Source organism: Lonchura striata, chromosome 1 (assembly GCF_046129695.1).
Source record: "Lonchura striata isolate bLonStr1 chromosome 1, bLonStr1.mat, whole genome shotgun sequence".
NCBI lineage: Eukaryota > Metazoa > Chordata > Aves > Passeriformes > Estrildidae > Lonchura > Lonchura striata.
In genome coordinates this window covers 148,547,630-148,565,472 of record NC_134603.1, presented here as the reverse complement: position 1 = coordinate 148,565,472, position 17,843 = coordinate 148,547,630, and the positions used below count along the sequence as shown (strand labels likewise).

Below are 17,843 nucleotides of genomic sequence, written 5' to 3'. Positions count from 1 at the left end.
AAGCCACTGCTAAATTGTAGAAAGTCAAATTAGCTTCAGATTGCAAAATATTGCTGAATAGCTGTCCTCAGTCTTAGTTTCATTATTCAAATTTGAATTACTTTGTCTGTATTACTTCTAGCTACCACTTTGTTCAGATCCCAAACAAGCTCCCTGAAGTACAGTTAACACAATCAAAGTTACTCATTAGCAATAAGTTCTCTTTGAAGGAAGTTCTTTCACTTGCTTTTCTATAGCCAGTTAACAAGCTCTGCCATTCCTGGCTTTTTACAAGTGAATGGATGCCATCCAAACTAAACAGAGCACATCCTTTTTCCCACTCATTCAGCATTTTGACAATCTTCCAGTTTGTGTTTACCCAGCTTACAAACAAATACTGATCACTGCAAATGAGCCATTCAGGGCAATTACTAAGAGAGTCAGTTTGTCTTGGGTGGCAAGAAAGACAGGAGGGGACCATCCCCATTCCAGATTGTACCTTACCTTTGTCATAGTTGTGTCATCCTTCCTGGGAGTGAAATTCTCAAAAAAACGAAGACTGTAGAAGCCGACGACAGAAGATACCATAAGATAGCTGTGAGAATCAAGGAAAAAAGGAACCTCCAAGGAATGCAAGTTTCACTCAAGTTCTCAGTAGTCTCCTAAAAGTCTTAAGAACTAAAGAAAAAAGAAACAAAAACAAGTGTTTGAGAAGGACTGACCCATCTTTCTTCTTTCCAGGCTAGTGTCTTAGTGTATTACCAGTGTCCCAGAAAACTAGACAGAATACTTGTTAACAGACAGAATTCTTTCAGAAAGGATACAAAATCAAAATTATTTCAAGTGCTGCTCCCACAAAGCCAAAGGTGGATAAGGAGGCATTTCCTATTCCAGGTCCCTACAAGGAAAAAATATACTTTGCATAATTAAATAAGATACATGAAACAGTTCATAAAGTTAACTTCTACCAAGAGCAAAACATGTCACATTTTATATGCAATATAGCCTTTTCTCAACTCAGTGTGTCAGGGGCATTCTGATGTCTCACCCTCTGCAATGGCACCAGCAGCTTTCAAACTCAGTGAAATGCATTGCAAAGACAGAACTGCAAACTCCAGATTATTGATCTGCTTTAGTGTGTCACTGTATCTACATAAAGCTTCTGCACTATTTTAGTAAGAACTCGCTACAGCATGACATGTAATAAATGTTTGTGTGGGCAGGAATGAAACCTAGAAGCAAAGTCAAGGTTAAGGCTCATCAGTTTCCACACTATTAAAGCAAAAGCTCTCACTTGCACTTCTGCAAGGCCTCCAAAGCTTTACTAAAATTACAAAAATTGTAAGAGAAGATTACTTTACCCCTGATCCCTTTGGCATTGCAGTCTCGTCAACCAACAGGTAAAGAATGTTGAAAGCGACTAAAAGAACTGAAAAGGACTACAAAAAAGTAGAAACAGTCTTGTTATTGAAAAGTATACCACATTTTTAAAATCTACACATTTATCCTCACCACACTCCATAATGTCAAGTTTCTGTTAAACAGACAAGAATAGAATATCAAGATTGTTGCTTAAACAATCTTCACTCAAAAAATTTAAAACTATTCCCTCAAATAACCAAAGAACTCTTAATACTTTCTGCTGGGGGAAAAAAAAAAAAAGGAAAATTCTTACTGTCTCAGTCAGGAGCAATATCATGACAGCTGGATAAACTAAATTCCTTTCCCAAGCAGAAGCTTTTTTCCTCCGTTCTGTTCAGAAGAGAAAAAACATAAGCCTAATACTATAGATCACCTTAGAATAAAACAAGGGAGAATCATTCAGCTATCCATAAGCTCACTATAAATATAAGTAATAACAGTATCTTGATCTGGAACAAACGCCAATTAGTTCATAAGAACATCCACTCTGTATAGATATGAAACCTCTATAGAGAAAGGCTGGGGAGACAGAGACAAGCAGATTTTTCCAAGAGGCATGTTTCCTCTTAAAATTTTTCTTCCCCTAGTACACAGCAGTTCCACAAAGTTTAAAATCTGCTGAATTTACAAATACACTGTTTACATGTGTATTTTAGCATGATCTAAACAGACAAAACAGAATTTCAGATATTTAAACAGTATTTTCCTCTTGTAAGGCAGGAAAGACAGAACTAACTTCACTGGACATCATTCACATGTGCAAGAAAAGAAAACACCATTTGAATTTTACAGAAATAATTCAAACAGAAAAAGGAAAGTAATGTCCTAGATTAGCCCAAATATTCATAAGCATATTAAACATGAAAAGCTCCATGCAAAGAAGTGTTACAATTTCTCTAAAATAATGTTAAAAATAAGATCCAAATCAGACTCTTTACTTAATTTTTTTTGTCGGAGGGGTGCAATGATTTAATGTAATGTATTTGCAAATGCACAAATTTAGTTCAGAACAAACTGGAATTAATCAACCAACTGCTCCAAACTAAACACAGCACCTTAAGGTCATTTAGTAAACTACAATATACATGTAACACTAGAAAATTCATTACCTAGATTTGTTTTCTTGCTTCTCACTTTTTCAAGCTCACGTTCCAACTCTACTGTCTGATATTCCACTGAGGAAGATAAACCTTTTAAAACAAAAGACATGATTTTGTTTTGGATGAGACTGCAAGGCACACAGTGACAATTTGGATTTAGGAAGCATCACTTTAAGTACTTGTGACTTTAAACTGCAGGTGTTTCTTTGAGACTCTTCAAATACTTTTCAAAAACAGCAGTTTACCCAAAGGAGTTCAGCACAGAGGTTTCAGCACCATCTCCTGTGATTCCAGCCTCTTTGCTGATGCTGAAGTTGCACACAAGTCCAATGACCAGCCATAGTGTGACAGGATGTCTCAAATGCCTCATTCTTAAATCCCTATATGATTCTTATACCAAGATGTAAACAACCCCCAGATGCCCTTCAGGAGCATTATTACTTAGCAAAACTGGACCTTTTCCTTTTGAAGTGGCCAGAGCTCTAGATTCAGCTTCTGCCCCTCCCTCCCTTTCCTCAGCAAGCTCAGTTTCCACATTGCTGACCTGCTTGCTGTTGGATCTTCTGCTCATACCTGTTTGCCTGCTCCATCCCACAATCAGATATTCCCACAACCACCTGTGAGACCAACTTCTTCCACTTCCCAGTTTACAACATACATGTGACACTGCTGTGCAACTCCTCACATTTTCTCCTGTACATCAGCTTAGCCCTGACAACCATAATATTAATTCCTTTCTTACTACTAATTTTCTGCCTAAATGCCGCTAATCAACTTTTTACCCTATCCTTATGCAGGCTTGAGGAAACCCAACCCATTTTTCTCTCCATCCTTTTTCTCTTCCATTCTCTTCCAACCACTCCTCCTTCCCAGTGCAAGCACTCTGGGGTTTCCCTCCTTGATGTCAGGTCCTCTACAAACTCTGCAGAGTGTTCAGGCACTGACACAGCTCTGCAATGCTGTCCAGACATCTGTTGTTTCAGTTCCCATACATTATTTCTGCTTTAGCTTTTACTCTCTGCAATTGCGACCTGGAAATATTCAGCCTGGGATGAGTTAGAAGTAACAGGGATGAAAGTTAAACTTACTTTCTCACCTGAAAATAAGTTAAGGGCTCATATTACCCCTGTTTATTCCAGGCCAATTTCACTCTGCAATAACACACCATGGCAGTGACAGTTCTAAGTCTTAAACCCAAAGTCCTCTAGTTTTGCTGATTTACATTCACACCTTTCACCTGCTGGCCATTCCCTACCCTCAGCCCCACCTTTGGCCATGGGCTAACCTGTCAGAGCACCATGCTCCATGGACTTTTTTAAACAGTCTCTAATATGAGATTAATATTCTTGTCCAGGCTTTTATCTCATATCTTGATCACTTGCCTACAAGATCTAAACAGCACTCAGGCTGCTGGCACAGCAACACTACTTTGTCTCATTCTTTCCTTTTTTTCTGTTGTCTCCTCATCTATCCAGCAACCTCAATACAAGAAAAAAGGTGATTCTTTTTATTGCAGACTATTAAATACTGATTTGTTCAATGCAGTCAAATCATCAATGAAACATCCAACTGTTTAAAATTTTAAATGTTTAATCAAATTAAATGAACGTTTCTTTCACACACATTTTTGCATATAACATGTAATTTCTGTGCTTTGTCTAAACATTTATCTTGGACATCCGTGACATAATGAGTGTGGGATAATATTTACAGGCCTTCAAATACATAAATATCTCTAATCCCAGGACTCTCCAGTAAGACCTACAGACACTGTTCCATTACAATATCTTACCACTTGAAGTGCCTGAAATACAACTGTCAGTTTTATTTCTCTGTATTTTTTTAAAAATTAATCATAATACACAAGTTTCCAGAAAAAGTTTTTTAAAAACCCAAGCTAATTATAAATAAAAGCTTTTTTGATGATGCATTTCCTCCCAGTAAAGACTAAAACATCTGTTTTATGGAATGACTAATTACTGTTAGGTGGGAAAAAGGATAGCAATAGAGCTTAATGGGAAAAACAAGAAGGAAAACTCAAGTCAGTATCTGGTATCTTCTTCTTCTTTTCTGTAACTGATTTAGGAGTCTCTGAGGAAAAGCTCAGTTCAATATATATGTTTTTTTCTCCCCTCAACATAAAAATCCAGAGCTCAAAACACTGATTTCATGGGAGTCTATCCAACAAATCAGCATCATCACAGAAGGTCCCTAAGACACAGGTCAGCAGAAATTCTGAATCATATCTAAGTGCTGTTGTAGTTCCTCCTTAAAAATAGTTGCAAACAACAGGTTGCTATACAAAAGGATACTTTATGAGAGAGGCAAGGTTTCAGATCAGTCAAAAGAGTATTTGGAAAGGATGCAGCTAAATTCTTAAAAGCTCTCTTACATTAGCTTTATTTCAAACACGCACAAAGTTCAATGTCAGCGCTGTCTAGCCAATAAATCAAATTGGTAGACGAGACTTGTTTGGACTAGCAATGAAAAGTTAGAAGGGATTCTCCAAGAAAGCCACAAAGCAGCTCATTTAAGGTCAATTTAACGGTATTATTCTGTTTTTCTTCCAGCCCCGACATAAGATTTCAGTACCTCAAAGGAAATTGTAAGAGTATCTATTTGCATTCCCCCAAGGTGATTGGCAGTTCACCACCAATTAGTTCAAAATTACACTGTTACTAGTGTGCAATAAAAACAACACCTTTCATCTTTCTTACATAGGTAAGGATACCTTCAGAGCCAATAACTTTGATCAAGTAAGTATTTTTGATCCTACCCCACCCGTCTCTTTGGATTCAGGAAAACTAATAGCTGAAGGCAACTTTTTTCTTTTAATATAAAAAAGTCCCAGCTTTATTTTTCAACTGTAGGAGTGATGTGGGTACTGAAATATAATACACTGGAAACAAACATTTTCCCAAAGCCCAGTATCTCTTCAACAGATAAAAATACTAGGGTAGATAACACAATCAAACTTTCCCCTCCCTCCTCCTCTGATTTTCAGTTAGACACTGCAGACACCTGAGGAGGAAGAAAATTAGTTCCCACAAAGAAGATCTACAGTTTCACAGATGGATTTATTTTAAAATATTAAAAGCTTTACAATCATCAGGTATCACTTAAGCCTCTGCTCTGGTCTTCTTCATTTTAATCAAAATTCAACTCTTTATTATACATATAAATAAAGTATATATTTCAGAGCACTTTACTGGAAACCTGCCCAGCAGGGTTACTTAAGCACTATGGATTTCCACTACCAACATGGTGGGAGAGTTGCAACAGCCATGGCAGAGAAAGTGTGTAGGTGAATATATCCACTGTGATATAGCAATAAAGTGACAATCTGCGTGATAAAACACAGATTATGGCCTCTAACATCACAGCACAATACTTACTGATGTAATTAGCAACACCCCATTTATATATACTTTTTAAAATGCAACATGGTAAACACAACCCTTCATAGTTCTGGCAATAACAATGTCAATGCTTATGGCATAATTTATATGCATTAGAAAGACTTCTGGAAGAGAAGATGAAGGTTTCCATGCTTGCCATAGTGAAAACTGTGCTTAAATTTACTAAAATAACTACTAGAAAAATCCTGCAAAGTATCTTCTTGCACATATAACATCTTGCCCCAACTACATGCTATAGGCAAGTTTAGATTTTCATTTACTTTTCAGCTCATGTCTATTACTTTTCCCTGTACACCAACCTAGGGGTTTTCAAGCACTCCTTTTGGGGGTGTCAATGCCATTCCCTCAGCACTGGAAACAGAGGGAGTCCAGTTCCTCTCCTGTCTCAGGACACTTAAGCCCCATGTCTTTCACTGCTCAAGAGCAGGCTGGTGAGTGCTCCATGGAATATGGGTGGGCTGCAGTACCACCTTTCACTGAATACCAAGCTATGTGATGAAAGCAAATCCATTTTCTTGGACGGTGTTAGGGGAGCTCCCAGAAAATGTCCTAAATCCATACCCAGTTAGTAGGCACCTACAAACAGCCTAGTTCCACTCCACAAGTGATATTAAACTGCAATACAAGCAACTGTTGAGAGACTTCTGCAAGAAAAAGGGCAGCCAAGCATCAACTAAATCATCACATTCCCCAGCTGAACACTTCCAATAGATTCTTGAATAACTACTGGGTCATTGCTCTGTGTTGTACACAAGCAGAATCACCATGACAACATAAAATATTCAGCAACAAATATTTTACAGTTCCCAGCTAACATCAAACACACAGAATGATTATCATTACCCCACCACAGCTTCAAAGACACTCACTGCCTGCACCTTTTTGTATGCCTGTGTGTAAATGCACATACATGTGTCACTATAAACATCTGAAAAGGTGAATGTTACTTTTAAACTGAAGCAATGGCTGATTTCACCACAAAGTCACTACTCCTCCACAATTTTTAAGCACTGGAATAAAGATGACCACCATGATCTATGCTATCAAAGGTACTTCCCCTGACCAAGCAACTTCAAAAAGGAGACTCAATGAGACCTCAGAGAAGGAAAGCTTAAGATATATGACAGAAGACTGAAAAGCAGGAGAGAAAAAAGAGAAAATTTTAAAAATTAAGGCTAAAGTAAATCATCATACACTGTTGTGCTGTCTTACATGAAAATTCCTTGGTTTTCAAAACTGCAGTAATTGCATAAATTATGGATGGATAGGTTATCCATGCAGTTATAAAAGCAAGTCAGAAGATTTGTACAACATGATTTCCAGGTTTACAGAACCAATACATTTTCCATAACTGGTGCCTGCCTGTTGCAACACTCATTTCTATTCTAAGCCAAAGCTTCATACTTGACTTCATACTTCATGTTTTTTAAAACACTTCATAACAGAAACACCTTATCAAGAAATCCAAGATTTTAAGACTAAATACAGCAAGTCAAAAACCATTCTTGTAATTATTTTTCATTCCTTATTAATAGAATGTTTTTATTTATTAAATTCACCAAATGACTCCTAGAATATAAAGGAGTGCTCTGATTTTTAATGGATTACTACCTAAGATTTTAAATAACAATCAACTGAAACAAAAAATCCTCCAAATTAAGAACAAAACTTCATATTGCAGGAAGTCAAGCCTCTTGCTAATTTAAGTTCATTGTCCTTCAAACAAGGCTGAAATAGAGTAATTTACCAAGCTATTTTGCAGCAAGGGTGGTGGGTCTGGACAACTACTCCATTGCTCTCTCAGGCTCAGAACATTCCCAAATTAGAGAGTTGATGAACAATTCAAAAATAAAACCAAAGCAAACCACACATACACAAGAGCCAATCTTGGAAAATCTGGTGAGGAAATGTACACTTGTAACATTTGTTACAGGCTAAGATGTTGAAATTTTCTGGTTTGGGAGAAGAGGCTACCAACAGTGAGACTCCTGACCAGAACCACTCTACTCTAAATATTGTATCAGAAGCAGTACAATTACAGGTATAGCATACATACCATTAAGCTTCCTCTGAATTGCTTCTTCCTCTAAAGTGATGATATACATCTGCTCATCTAGGTCTTCCAGGATCTGTATTTAGAACCAGAAACATGAACTGAGTATCAGACACTTGTCTTCCTGACTGAACTTACATAATTAGATTGACTTTGCTCCTCCAACCTGTACTTTAAATATACAGTCCAGAACTTTACAATAGTGACACAAATAAGAACTTCACAGATTATTCCATCCTGTTACACAATGGTATCTTTACTGTAAGCAAAGTTACTTTAAAGTTTTTATTTCAAGTTAAGGCTTTTATGTTCAGTTTCAATCTAAAAAGACAGAACAGTATGTCTGACCCACATTCAAATTTTATCAACCTTCACACCAAATTTAAACAAAAATAACTAAAGATTTTTAAAAATTGTATTAAAAAGCAACTTTCCACATGAGCCAGTTATTTCATGAGAATATAAATTGCTATTGGAAGCTAAAACCAAATAAATGAAGTTGATCTACCTCAGCTACCAGGTGCTTTGAGACTAAATATAAAAATAGTAGCAATTTTCTTTGTATTTTCATGGTTGAACTGAATAATGAAAACAAGATCTAAGTGCACCCAAATATTAGTAAATACAAACCAAGACATGTGACACCAAAGTCACTAGAGCACTTGTACATGGTATAAACTTCTCCATCTCCTCACAGTATTCAGAACATGAACCAAAGAGTATCTGTGTGTAAAAAGCTCTTAAAGATGACAACTACCCACATTTCACCCATCTGTGTGTACCCCAGGTATCCTTTTTGTTATCCAGACTTTGTTTGCTCTTGTGTTCTTTGCTACTGAACTCGGAATATGCCCACAATTTTCAGGCACTGGTAAAACACAGCAGGAAATACTGGTAATAAATAATATTAGTAGCATTGACATAAATTGAAAAATCAGAGGAAGTCTGTATTATCATAAGAAAAACTCTGTAAAGTAACATGTGGCGTTCTAACTTTTTTTTTTTGTCAGGGTTGGGATTAAATAAATATTAAATTAATATGATGTGACACCATATTTGTTTGGATTCAGATGTTAGTTCTTATCTATATAACAATCTCACAAACTTGGAGTTCTACAGTACTTCGCTTTAACAAACTAAAAATGGAGTTGTATCTCTCTCTGTAAGGTTTTTATGGCTAAATTGTCTAATTAAGAAATGAGACTTAAATTATTTTTACTTTCAATAACTACTCGTGGCCCGCAATAGGGATTTTTTTTATCTAATTACACAGTACTACTTATACTTATGAAGGAGGACTAGCTTCTGTCTTAAAACTTTAATTTTGTTTTATATATATTATTATATTTTAAAAGTTTAAACTCTAAGTTTTTTAGTATGTGATATTACACACTTTTATTCAAACTACACACTCAATATTAGTTCTATCATTCAATTTTGGAAGCTTTCTCTATGGTCTGAGGTCAAATGTAATGTTCTCTTGCAGTTCAGTGCCTGTCAGCACAGAAAGTCTAAAATTCTCAGTAACCAGAGTTCCAACAGAAACAGGCTTTTGTGCCTGAAATGTGAAATAAGTACATAAATATTGGTTATAGAAACTCTGATGAACTGAAGAGTTCTGTAGACATGTAAGCATTTTAGAAGAAAGTACCCAAATACCATTCCACCTTCTCACAGACAGCCCAGGAGGACAGTGCCGGGCAGCCCAGGGGGACAACAGCGGGCAGCCCAGGGGGACAGTGCAGGGCAGCCCGGGAGGACGGTGCCAGGCAGCCCAGGGGGACAGCAGCGGGCAGCCCAGGGGGACAGCGCCCGGCAGCCCAGGACAGCGCCGGGCAGCCCAGAAGGACAGTGCCGGGCAGCCCAGGACAGTGCCGGGCAGCCCAGGGGGACAGTGCCAGGCAGCCCAGGAGGACAGCGCCGGGCAGCCCAGGGGGACAGTGCCAGGCAGCCCAGGAGGACAGCGCCGGGCAGCCCAGGGGGACAGTGCCAGGCAGCCCAGGAGGACAGCGCCGGGCAGTCCAGGACAGTGCCGGGCAGCCCAGGGGGACAGCAGCGGGCAGCCCAGGGGGACAGCGGGCAGCCCAGGGGGACAGCGCCGGGCAGCCCAGGGGGACAGCGCCCGGCAGCCCAGGGGGACAGTGCCAGGCAGCCCAGGGGGACAGTGCCAGGCAGCCCAGGAGGACAGCGCCGGGCAGCCCAGGAGGACAGCGCCGGGCAGCCCAGGAGGACAGCGCCGGGCAGCCCAGGAGGACGGTGCCAGGCAGCACTTACTGTTGGCTTCACCAGCAGCTGACCCATTACTGTAAACATCCGTGAGAGCCCCACTGGTGTGCACACTGCAGAGGAAGGAAGAGCATGCAAAACAGTCATTAGCAAGTCAAAGACTAGGTGTTATTTGGATGCTAAGTGTGCTATTCCACATATAACCATTTTTTGGTTTTGAAATGAACTGCAAGAGTTTAAAGCTCCAACATGAACATTTAAGCACATTGCAATCACACGAATTTTGAACAAGACAAGCATCTCTCCCCTCCCAAGACCTTAACTGTGATTTTTTTTTTTTTTTTTTTGTCAACAAGGACCACCATATGATCAGAGATCTTGAACTTCCTCAACTAATTAATTATTTATTCAAAGCATATGGCACCAGAGGCTCTGTCTTCACTAGTAAACTCAGCAGTGCCAGGATGCATTCCTGGGCTTTAAGACTGGATTGCCTACACCAGTAAATTGTTAGAACTATTCCTGGCATGATTTGCCCTGGACCAGTTAACACTTTCCCAAATAATTCTCAGTGTAGTTCTGGAGTTGAGGCAGTCCAGGGACCATTTTCATGAGCCAAAGCTGCACAGACACCTGCCAACTGCAATATCCTGTATGGAGTGACACTGGTTGGCCACAGCACTGGAGAACATCTTGGGTACATTTCATCTTTTAGCACAGGTGTACCTGCAAGGCCAAGAGATCCTGAAGCTGCTTTGGTCTCAAAGTTATCCTTCAACTTCCACTGACAGCAGGCTCAGCTACCAGACTTTAGGTTACTTTCTATGAAATAACAACAGGCCCTTTCTGATCCTAGTCTGTGATGGTTTTCAGGGATGATGCATGCACACTTCTTTGGAGAAATACTCAACCATGATAATAGAAAATTACTAGTAGAAAACAACAGTTTAGGGAAAACTGCCTTCAAATACTGAAATGTGTCAGAGATAAAAGAATTTATAACAATATGGATGATATGGACATCTATAGTTTCCATCATAATGAAACATTGTTACCAAAAAAAAAACCAAGACAAGATTTTATTGTGAGGATTGCATTTCTTTTTATTATCTAGTGCTTCACTGTAGCTACTGCACATTAGAATAAAAATACAAGAGTATTCAAAAATCTAACTTAAGTTAGTCTGCCTTTACTGCAGAAGAATCCTACAGGAAAAGGAGAAAAGACAAACAAAGGGATGCTCCAAATCACCACTGCAATAGGCTTTACTCAAACACTGCTTTAGCAATTAAACCAGCTGAAGCTCTAAAGCTCTATCCCAGCAGCCCCACTGCTGTATACTGCCCTTTCAGCTACATAGATCCAACAGCTTGGAGGGCCTTCAGCTCAGTGATTTGCTTAAGTTACACATTTCCAAAACCTGGCATTTAGTCACAATAATTTCAGTGAACAGGTTTGCAACAGCCTCAGAACAGAGGCTGAGTTTTAAGCTCTGCTGAAGCAAACTGCAGGGCAGATTTTAAGTTTTGTAAACCAACTTCCCATTAAAATGTTAGGCCCCTCTGTGAATGCCACTCTGGAACAGCCTGCACAAGATGTTGAGAAGCCCATTGTTTAATCCTCCCACCTTCCTCCAAAATGGATTTGAGAACCTGCACATACAGAGAACCTAAGGAGACTCCCCAAGGTCTCTTTCACAGATCTGTTTAAAGGATATCACTAATTATCATTTCCTACCCTTTCTCCACAGTGACAGCCCCATGTAAGCTTTGAACCTGTCAAGCTTGGAGAATAGATGAAACCATAGTGATCTAGAAAGGGAGACCTTCTGTCACCCTCAGAAAGTTTCTAGAAATTACTCAAGGAGGGGGCTGAGACTATTAAGTGGGATTTTGAGCCTTCCATCATGTTTCTTATTTCCCTAAACAAGGATGACTGAACTCTGGCTAGAAGCACTCAGTGTTGGGTTTTTACTGCATTTGTTTCAGATGCAATTGTGTAACTGACCTGCAGACTGACCAGAGACCAGCTGTGTGATTATGAAAGCTGGCTGCACTGTCTTCCAACTCCTGCCTATACAGCAACATTTTCAATTACAAAAGGAAGAATGGTAGTTTACTGAATATAGGACAAAATGTTCCGAAATAATTTTCTCACCATACTACCAGCCTCCTGCAGATATTTCATTTAAGAATTGTGCTTTTCTTTGCAGAATGGAGTCCCTATTTTTCAACTGCCTGCTTTAACAAGTTATTAGTCAAAATTGGGTGAGTTGTGAAGTTTCTCAAAAATTGAAAATCTAAGGTACAATTTATTTAAACTTCAGAAGCCAAATCTAACAAATTCACATCTAAATTTAATCAGAAAAAGAAAATCTCACTCAACTTTCACAATCAAAAAGTTTCCTTTAACCATAAAAAAAATTGAATATGATACAAAAAATAAACCCCACCATAATATAATTAATCTTTTGGAATAATGAGGAAAATACTTACACAGCAGTAACAAGCATCCCATCAGTGATATACAGGAATATAAATACGGGAGGTAGAATTCCCAGAGGTCTGTAAAGAAAACATTGAGTACAGCTTTAGCTAATTACCAAGAGGCTACGTATATAACATAATTTAACATCAAAATGGTGCTGACTAAATTCACAACCTGTGGAATACTCACATAGCATGTACTAGAAATATATTTAACTGGAAACCTGCATTTCTGTATTTACAATGGAACCGGGTGAAGGTTCTTTTGTATTCCATACCATATAAAGACTCCATACTGGCAGCATCATTGTCTATGAGTGCTGAAGCCACCCATACAATTCCAAGGATAAGCAATGCAAGAAGAATGAGCATTACAAGGGTTTCCAAAATCCGTGCTCTGATGCCCTATGGGCAGAAGAGGGGAGAGAAAGGGGAAAAAACACAGCCAAGAAGTTTGAATCAGGTATTTTCAAACGTTTTTAAAATTACAAGTAAATAGCAGATTCTTCTTCCTAAATACATACTCGCATTTTATCATGTAGACAAAAGCATAACATGTAATGCACATTTAAAAGGTAGTGCATAAAAAAAGGAAGTACTTATGGCTTTATAGTGCCCAGATTGCATTTTTCCCCTTAATCCATAGAAAAACGCTTTAAATTGCATATGCTTTACAGTTCTCATTAATCTCATTACTCCATAAAGTACTCTTTATACCATATGATTTTGTTCAAGCATTTTTAAAAGATGGATTACTTTTCTAATACTTTCAGCAAAGAAAGTGGATTAGCAAATTTTTATCTATGATTCCAATCAAGGGAATGGAAAGCCAATTATGGCAAATAGCCAAATGGCCCGGCAAGCATTAAACCCTGCGCAGGTACAATGCAGCAATTCCCTGCAAATCGCTGGGCAGCCGCAGTCTGCGGAGCCCTCCAGCGCTCGGCTGCCGAACTGCGGCTCCCGGCCCCGCACGGCCACGGAGCGCCGGGCTGCTCCAGAGGAACAGCCCCGACAGCTGATTCACAAATATATATATATATACATATATATACATATATGTATATATATATATATATATATATACACACACGCGCATATACACCAAGTAACCCACAAAAAAAATCAGATTTACTTTTTATTGATATCAATAATTTAACTCATTTGGAGTAATAAGAGTGATTGGGATGCTTTCTTCCAAGCATATCAGGTCATTAAGGAACCATTAGATTGATATTTAAATAATAATTTTACTTTTTTTTTTATTTGTTTGCCAGTATACCTCTCCACAAGCAAATCCAACTTGTCTTTCAGAAAGGTTCACCCCAGATTGAGGATATTTAATGGCAAAGACTACTTGATAGTTAAAAGCAGAAAATTTGTTTTACTTTATTATTTTCTCTATTTTTATCACATCTTCCCTTGCTGCTTAACTAGGGGTTTACTTAAGGGTAATCTTTATATGACATTTACCCTGAAAATTATGCTCTCTACATAATCATGGCATCCAAACATGAAAGAGGACCCCAGGCATCCTAACCATGAGCACTCATCTCTTGTAGCACACCAGTTCCTCCACTCCAGCAGTCCTCTGCAGAACTGGAAGATTACCACTGACAACTCACTCCATTCTGCTCAGGGCAGAAATTTTTTTATACTGCACAGCATATACAGACTACAATTCACACATTTAAATACAGTGAAATCTTAATACTTTAAAGAACTTTGGTGAAGTGATAAATAGAAATTTTCTGTCACAGACACTAATGAATACTTGGTAATGGTCCAGGATAAAAAAGAAATTAAGACACTTAAAGCACATAGGTAAATACTTAATCTCAATTAGGCACCCATAATACTGTGCCCTATGAAAACATTAATGTTCCAGGCACATTAGTTCATACTTACATACATTAGAGTACCTGCCAAATAGCTGCTATTTGAAAGGAATGAAAGGTACAGAATTTTCCCCTCTGTGCACATGACAAAAACCTCTGGAGAATCTGGAATGATTGAGGTTGGCAAGGACCTCCAGAGGTCAACTGGTCCACCCCCTGCTCAAGCAGAGACACCTAAAGCTGGTTGCCCAGGAAACTTTTGAGTACCACCAAACCTGGAGACTCGAAAACCTCTATAGACAACCTCTGGCTTCATTTTCAGTAAGACAAGCTGCCCACTGGAGTACTTCTACTTTAAGGCAGTCAAATTTTCATTTGACATCTACTTTTCATTGGCCAAAAATGCTGGGATCCTGATTAAGTTGGAGGAGTTAAAAAAAAAAGTCACAAAACACACAAAATGTAATTAAGCTCAAAATTATGAAATTAAGTGGACAATGGAAATGCATATTAAGGTGGTGGTCTTTCACACACTCACTGCTGTACACTATGAACACTGCTACAACTTTAGGTTACATTTCTGTGCATGAGGGGGAAAGGGTGGGAAAGAAATAAGGGAAGTAAGAAGACCTGGAAAAATATATTCCTTTTAAAAAATCTTGTCTAACAGAAAGACTACTATTAGAAAGACTATTTGCCACTCTAAAATTAGAAAATTTGAATCTGTAACCAGGATACATTTTCATCAACTGAAATAGATAAACTAACATAAAGCATGGCTGGTGGTTCTTCAAATATCTTTTTTTTCTCTGATATCTCCCTGAAGATATCAGAGGGGAAAAAAAAAAAAAAAGCAAAAAGCAGCATGACATGAACAGAGAGAAGGGCATAGAAAGCACCCTCACTTTTGTATACACTAGGGTTATTCCTACTCTCCAGAGACATGCAGAGAAGAGGGAAGGCTGTGTACACCAAGAGGGAGAAAGAGATGAACTGGACCATGAAGAGTAAAATTATAAAACTAATTCATGCTTAAAAGAAAGGCAAAAGTGTCAAAAAGAATTTGATCTTTGGTCTTCAATTCATACCTAAACTTCTCTGCATGTCAGTAAAGGAAAGGGACACGTTCCTGAAATAGACTCAGGATCAGTGTTTAGGAAGCATGAACAGCTGCCACTTTGAAGGAACGCAGTACTTCTCTTTCTCAACAGCAATTTTGATTTTAGTAGCTCTCCTCTTTAAAGTCTTTTTCCATGAAGGTATCTAGAATAAAGCACCAACTGTCATTGTACTACAAGCCCATAACAACATCTCTGGTAACTGCTGAGCAGGAAAACAAAGCACACCTAACACCTTACAAATTCTTCCAGCTGAGTTTCAGATGATCCATAAAGCAAAAGCCACTTCTGAAAGTCAATGCCCTGCATGGTTCCCTACCGTCCCTAAGCAGAAGTCTGACACCTTACAGACTGACTGACACATTAAAGGAGTCTCTTATGAAAAATGAAAAAAATATCATAAACAAAAAATTTTGGAAGCTAATTACTATAATCCAATAGAAATTGTAATTTAACTGTTTATCAAGAGAATTGGAGAAAACAACTGACAGATTATACCCTCAAACCCCTCAATTTTTTTTTTTTACACTTCAAAGTTTCACAGTTTATGAGTCCACAGCTCACCTACACTTTCACTCACAGCGTATTTTCAAAATCCACCTAGTTCTTTAACATGACCACTTAACCAAGCAAAGTATTTTATTAAAGGAAAGATATTTAACACATCAATCCCAGCAGACTGCAACTTGCCAGGAGCTCAGTAATATCTGTCATCTTCTCTCTGCACTAATGGGGGGAGTGGGAAAAAAAAGAGCATTTGAAGCTCTCAAGGCCTGCCTACAAATAAAAGCTGTCCTACAAACATATTCTAAGGATCTTGTGGTTTGTACAGCCTTAGCAATATCTGACTCTCAGACTTCTAATTCTTTAAAATTCAATTGTCAACATAATCAGAAATTTTTATAGCTTAATCCTGAGCTACTTATCCTGCCTGGAGCACCAGGCCTAAGGGTTCATGTTTCCAGAAAAGCCTAATTTTAGCAGGAAAGGTTTTAATTATTTTTTAAGTATTCAGACAAATTTTTAAGTGCTACTCTGTATCATCAAAATCTTACTGTGTTTCTTTTCTATTATGATTAACACAGATAAGTCATCCCAAATGACAAATAGCCAAAAGATATTAAAAAACAGCACATGGCCAAAAAAGGTAATTCTTCATCTGAAAAACCCAATGAAGTACAAATGGCAACAACAGTCCTGAAGGAATAACAGATGTCATACAAGCAACTCAGCATAATTACCAAGGAAACCACCTCTCCCCTGCAGTACATTTGTGTTGAGGGATGACTATTATGCCACTTACAACAAATTAAGACTTTTCCTGCTATAATGTGTCAACACATAACACCTAGAGATTGTTTTTACTTTAGAAGATAACATGTGTGGTGATAGGTCCTTACAGCTTTTCAATAAGGAATAGGAAAATTTATTGATAATGGAGACAAAAGTGCTTGGGTTATTTTTTCCCCATTTAAAATTCTGTTAGTACTTTGAATTATACAAATGTAACAACACAACATTCTTTGCCATTAATCTGGCACCAGTAACAAGTGAAGGCCTTGCTCTGCACACTGGCTGTCCACCAGGTTTCAGGCCTCTCACATAACCAGCAGCACAGGGATCTCTCCTGACTCACAAGGACAGTGCATAGGCAAGAAACCTCCTGCCTGCTCCTCTCTCCATTAAAAGCCTCATGGAAACTGGAAGTTTAAAAGGAAATCTCTGACAACTGCCATTCTAACAATGATAAGGTAAGACATGCACCACATTCCAGGAAAGATACTGTGGAAGATAATGTGGCATAACCCGGGCCAGAAAGTCACAAGTTGTTACTTTTTGGGAAAGAACCAATAAATAAATGAAAGCAATCAAGCTATTTCTTGCCAATTTTTTGCTCTGCCAGTTGTGAGGAGAAACACATTGTGAAGAAAATATTATTCTTCAGAAATTTAAGCATAGTTTTTAATGCTGTCTAATGCTATATGGATTTTAACAGATACCTAGTAATATTTACCAAGAGTTCTTTCGTTTAAATGACGAAGAATGATTAGAAAACCTTTCAGTATGTTATTATCTCTTTTTGCAAGAGGCAAAATTCCTGATAAAGTGAAAGAACTACAGCCCCATCCTTACTTTAAGAAAAAGCATTTCTTTGTTGGAATATTACCTGACTAGATATTTTGATTAACATATTATTAGCTC

The 17,843-nt window shown here is 38.2% G+C and overlaps 1 protein-coding gene across 2 annotated transcripts in view; it reads right to left on the bottom strand.

Moving 5' to 3' along the window:
* The window catches only part of LMBR1 (limb development membrane protein 1), a 69,239-nt gene that overhangs the window by 14,182 nt on the left and 37,214 nt on the right, over positions 1 to 17,843 (bottom strand). For both annotated transcript variants that reach the window (XM_021526554.2, XM_021526555.2), the window contains 9 exons: positions 12,964 to 13,090; positions 12,695 to 12,763; positions 10,248 to 10,312; positions 7,977 to 8,049; positions 2,511 to 2,591; positions 1,655 to 1,731; positions 1,341 to 1,418; positions 804 to 877; positions 484 to 574 (listed from right to left, as the gene is read on the bottom strand). In XM_021526554.2, the coding sequence (XP_021382229.1) occupies positions 484 to 574; positions 804 to 877; positions 1,341 to 1,418; positions 1,655 to 1,731; positions 2,511 to 2,591; positions 7,977 to 8,049; positions 10,248 to 10,312; positions 12,695 to 12,763; positions 12,964 to 13,090 (735 nt within the window). The remainder of the gene's footprint in view (positions 1 to 483; positions 575 to 803; positions 878 to 1,340; positions 1,419 to 1,654; positions 1,732 to 2,510; positions 2,592 to 7,976; positions 8,050 to 10,247; positions 10,313 to 12,694; positions 12,764 to 12,963; positions 13,091 to 17,843) is intronic.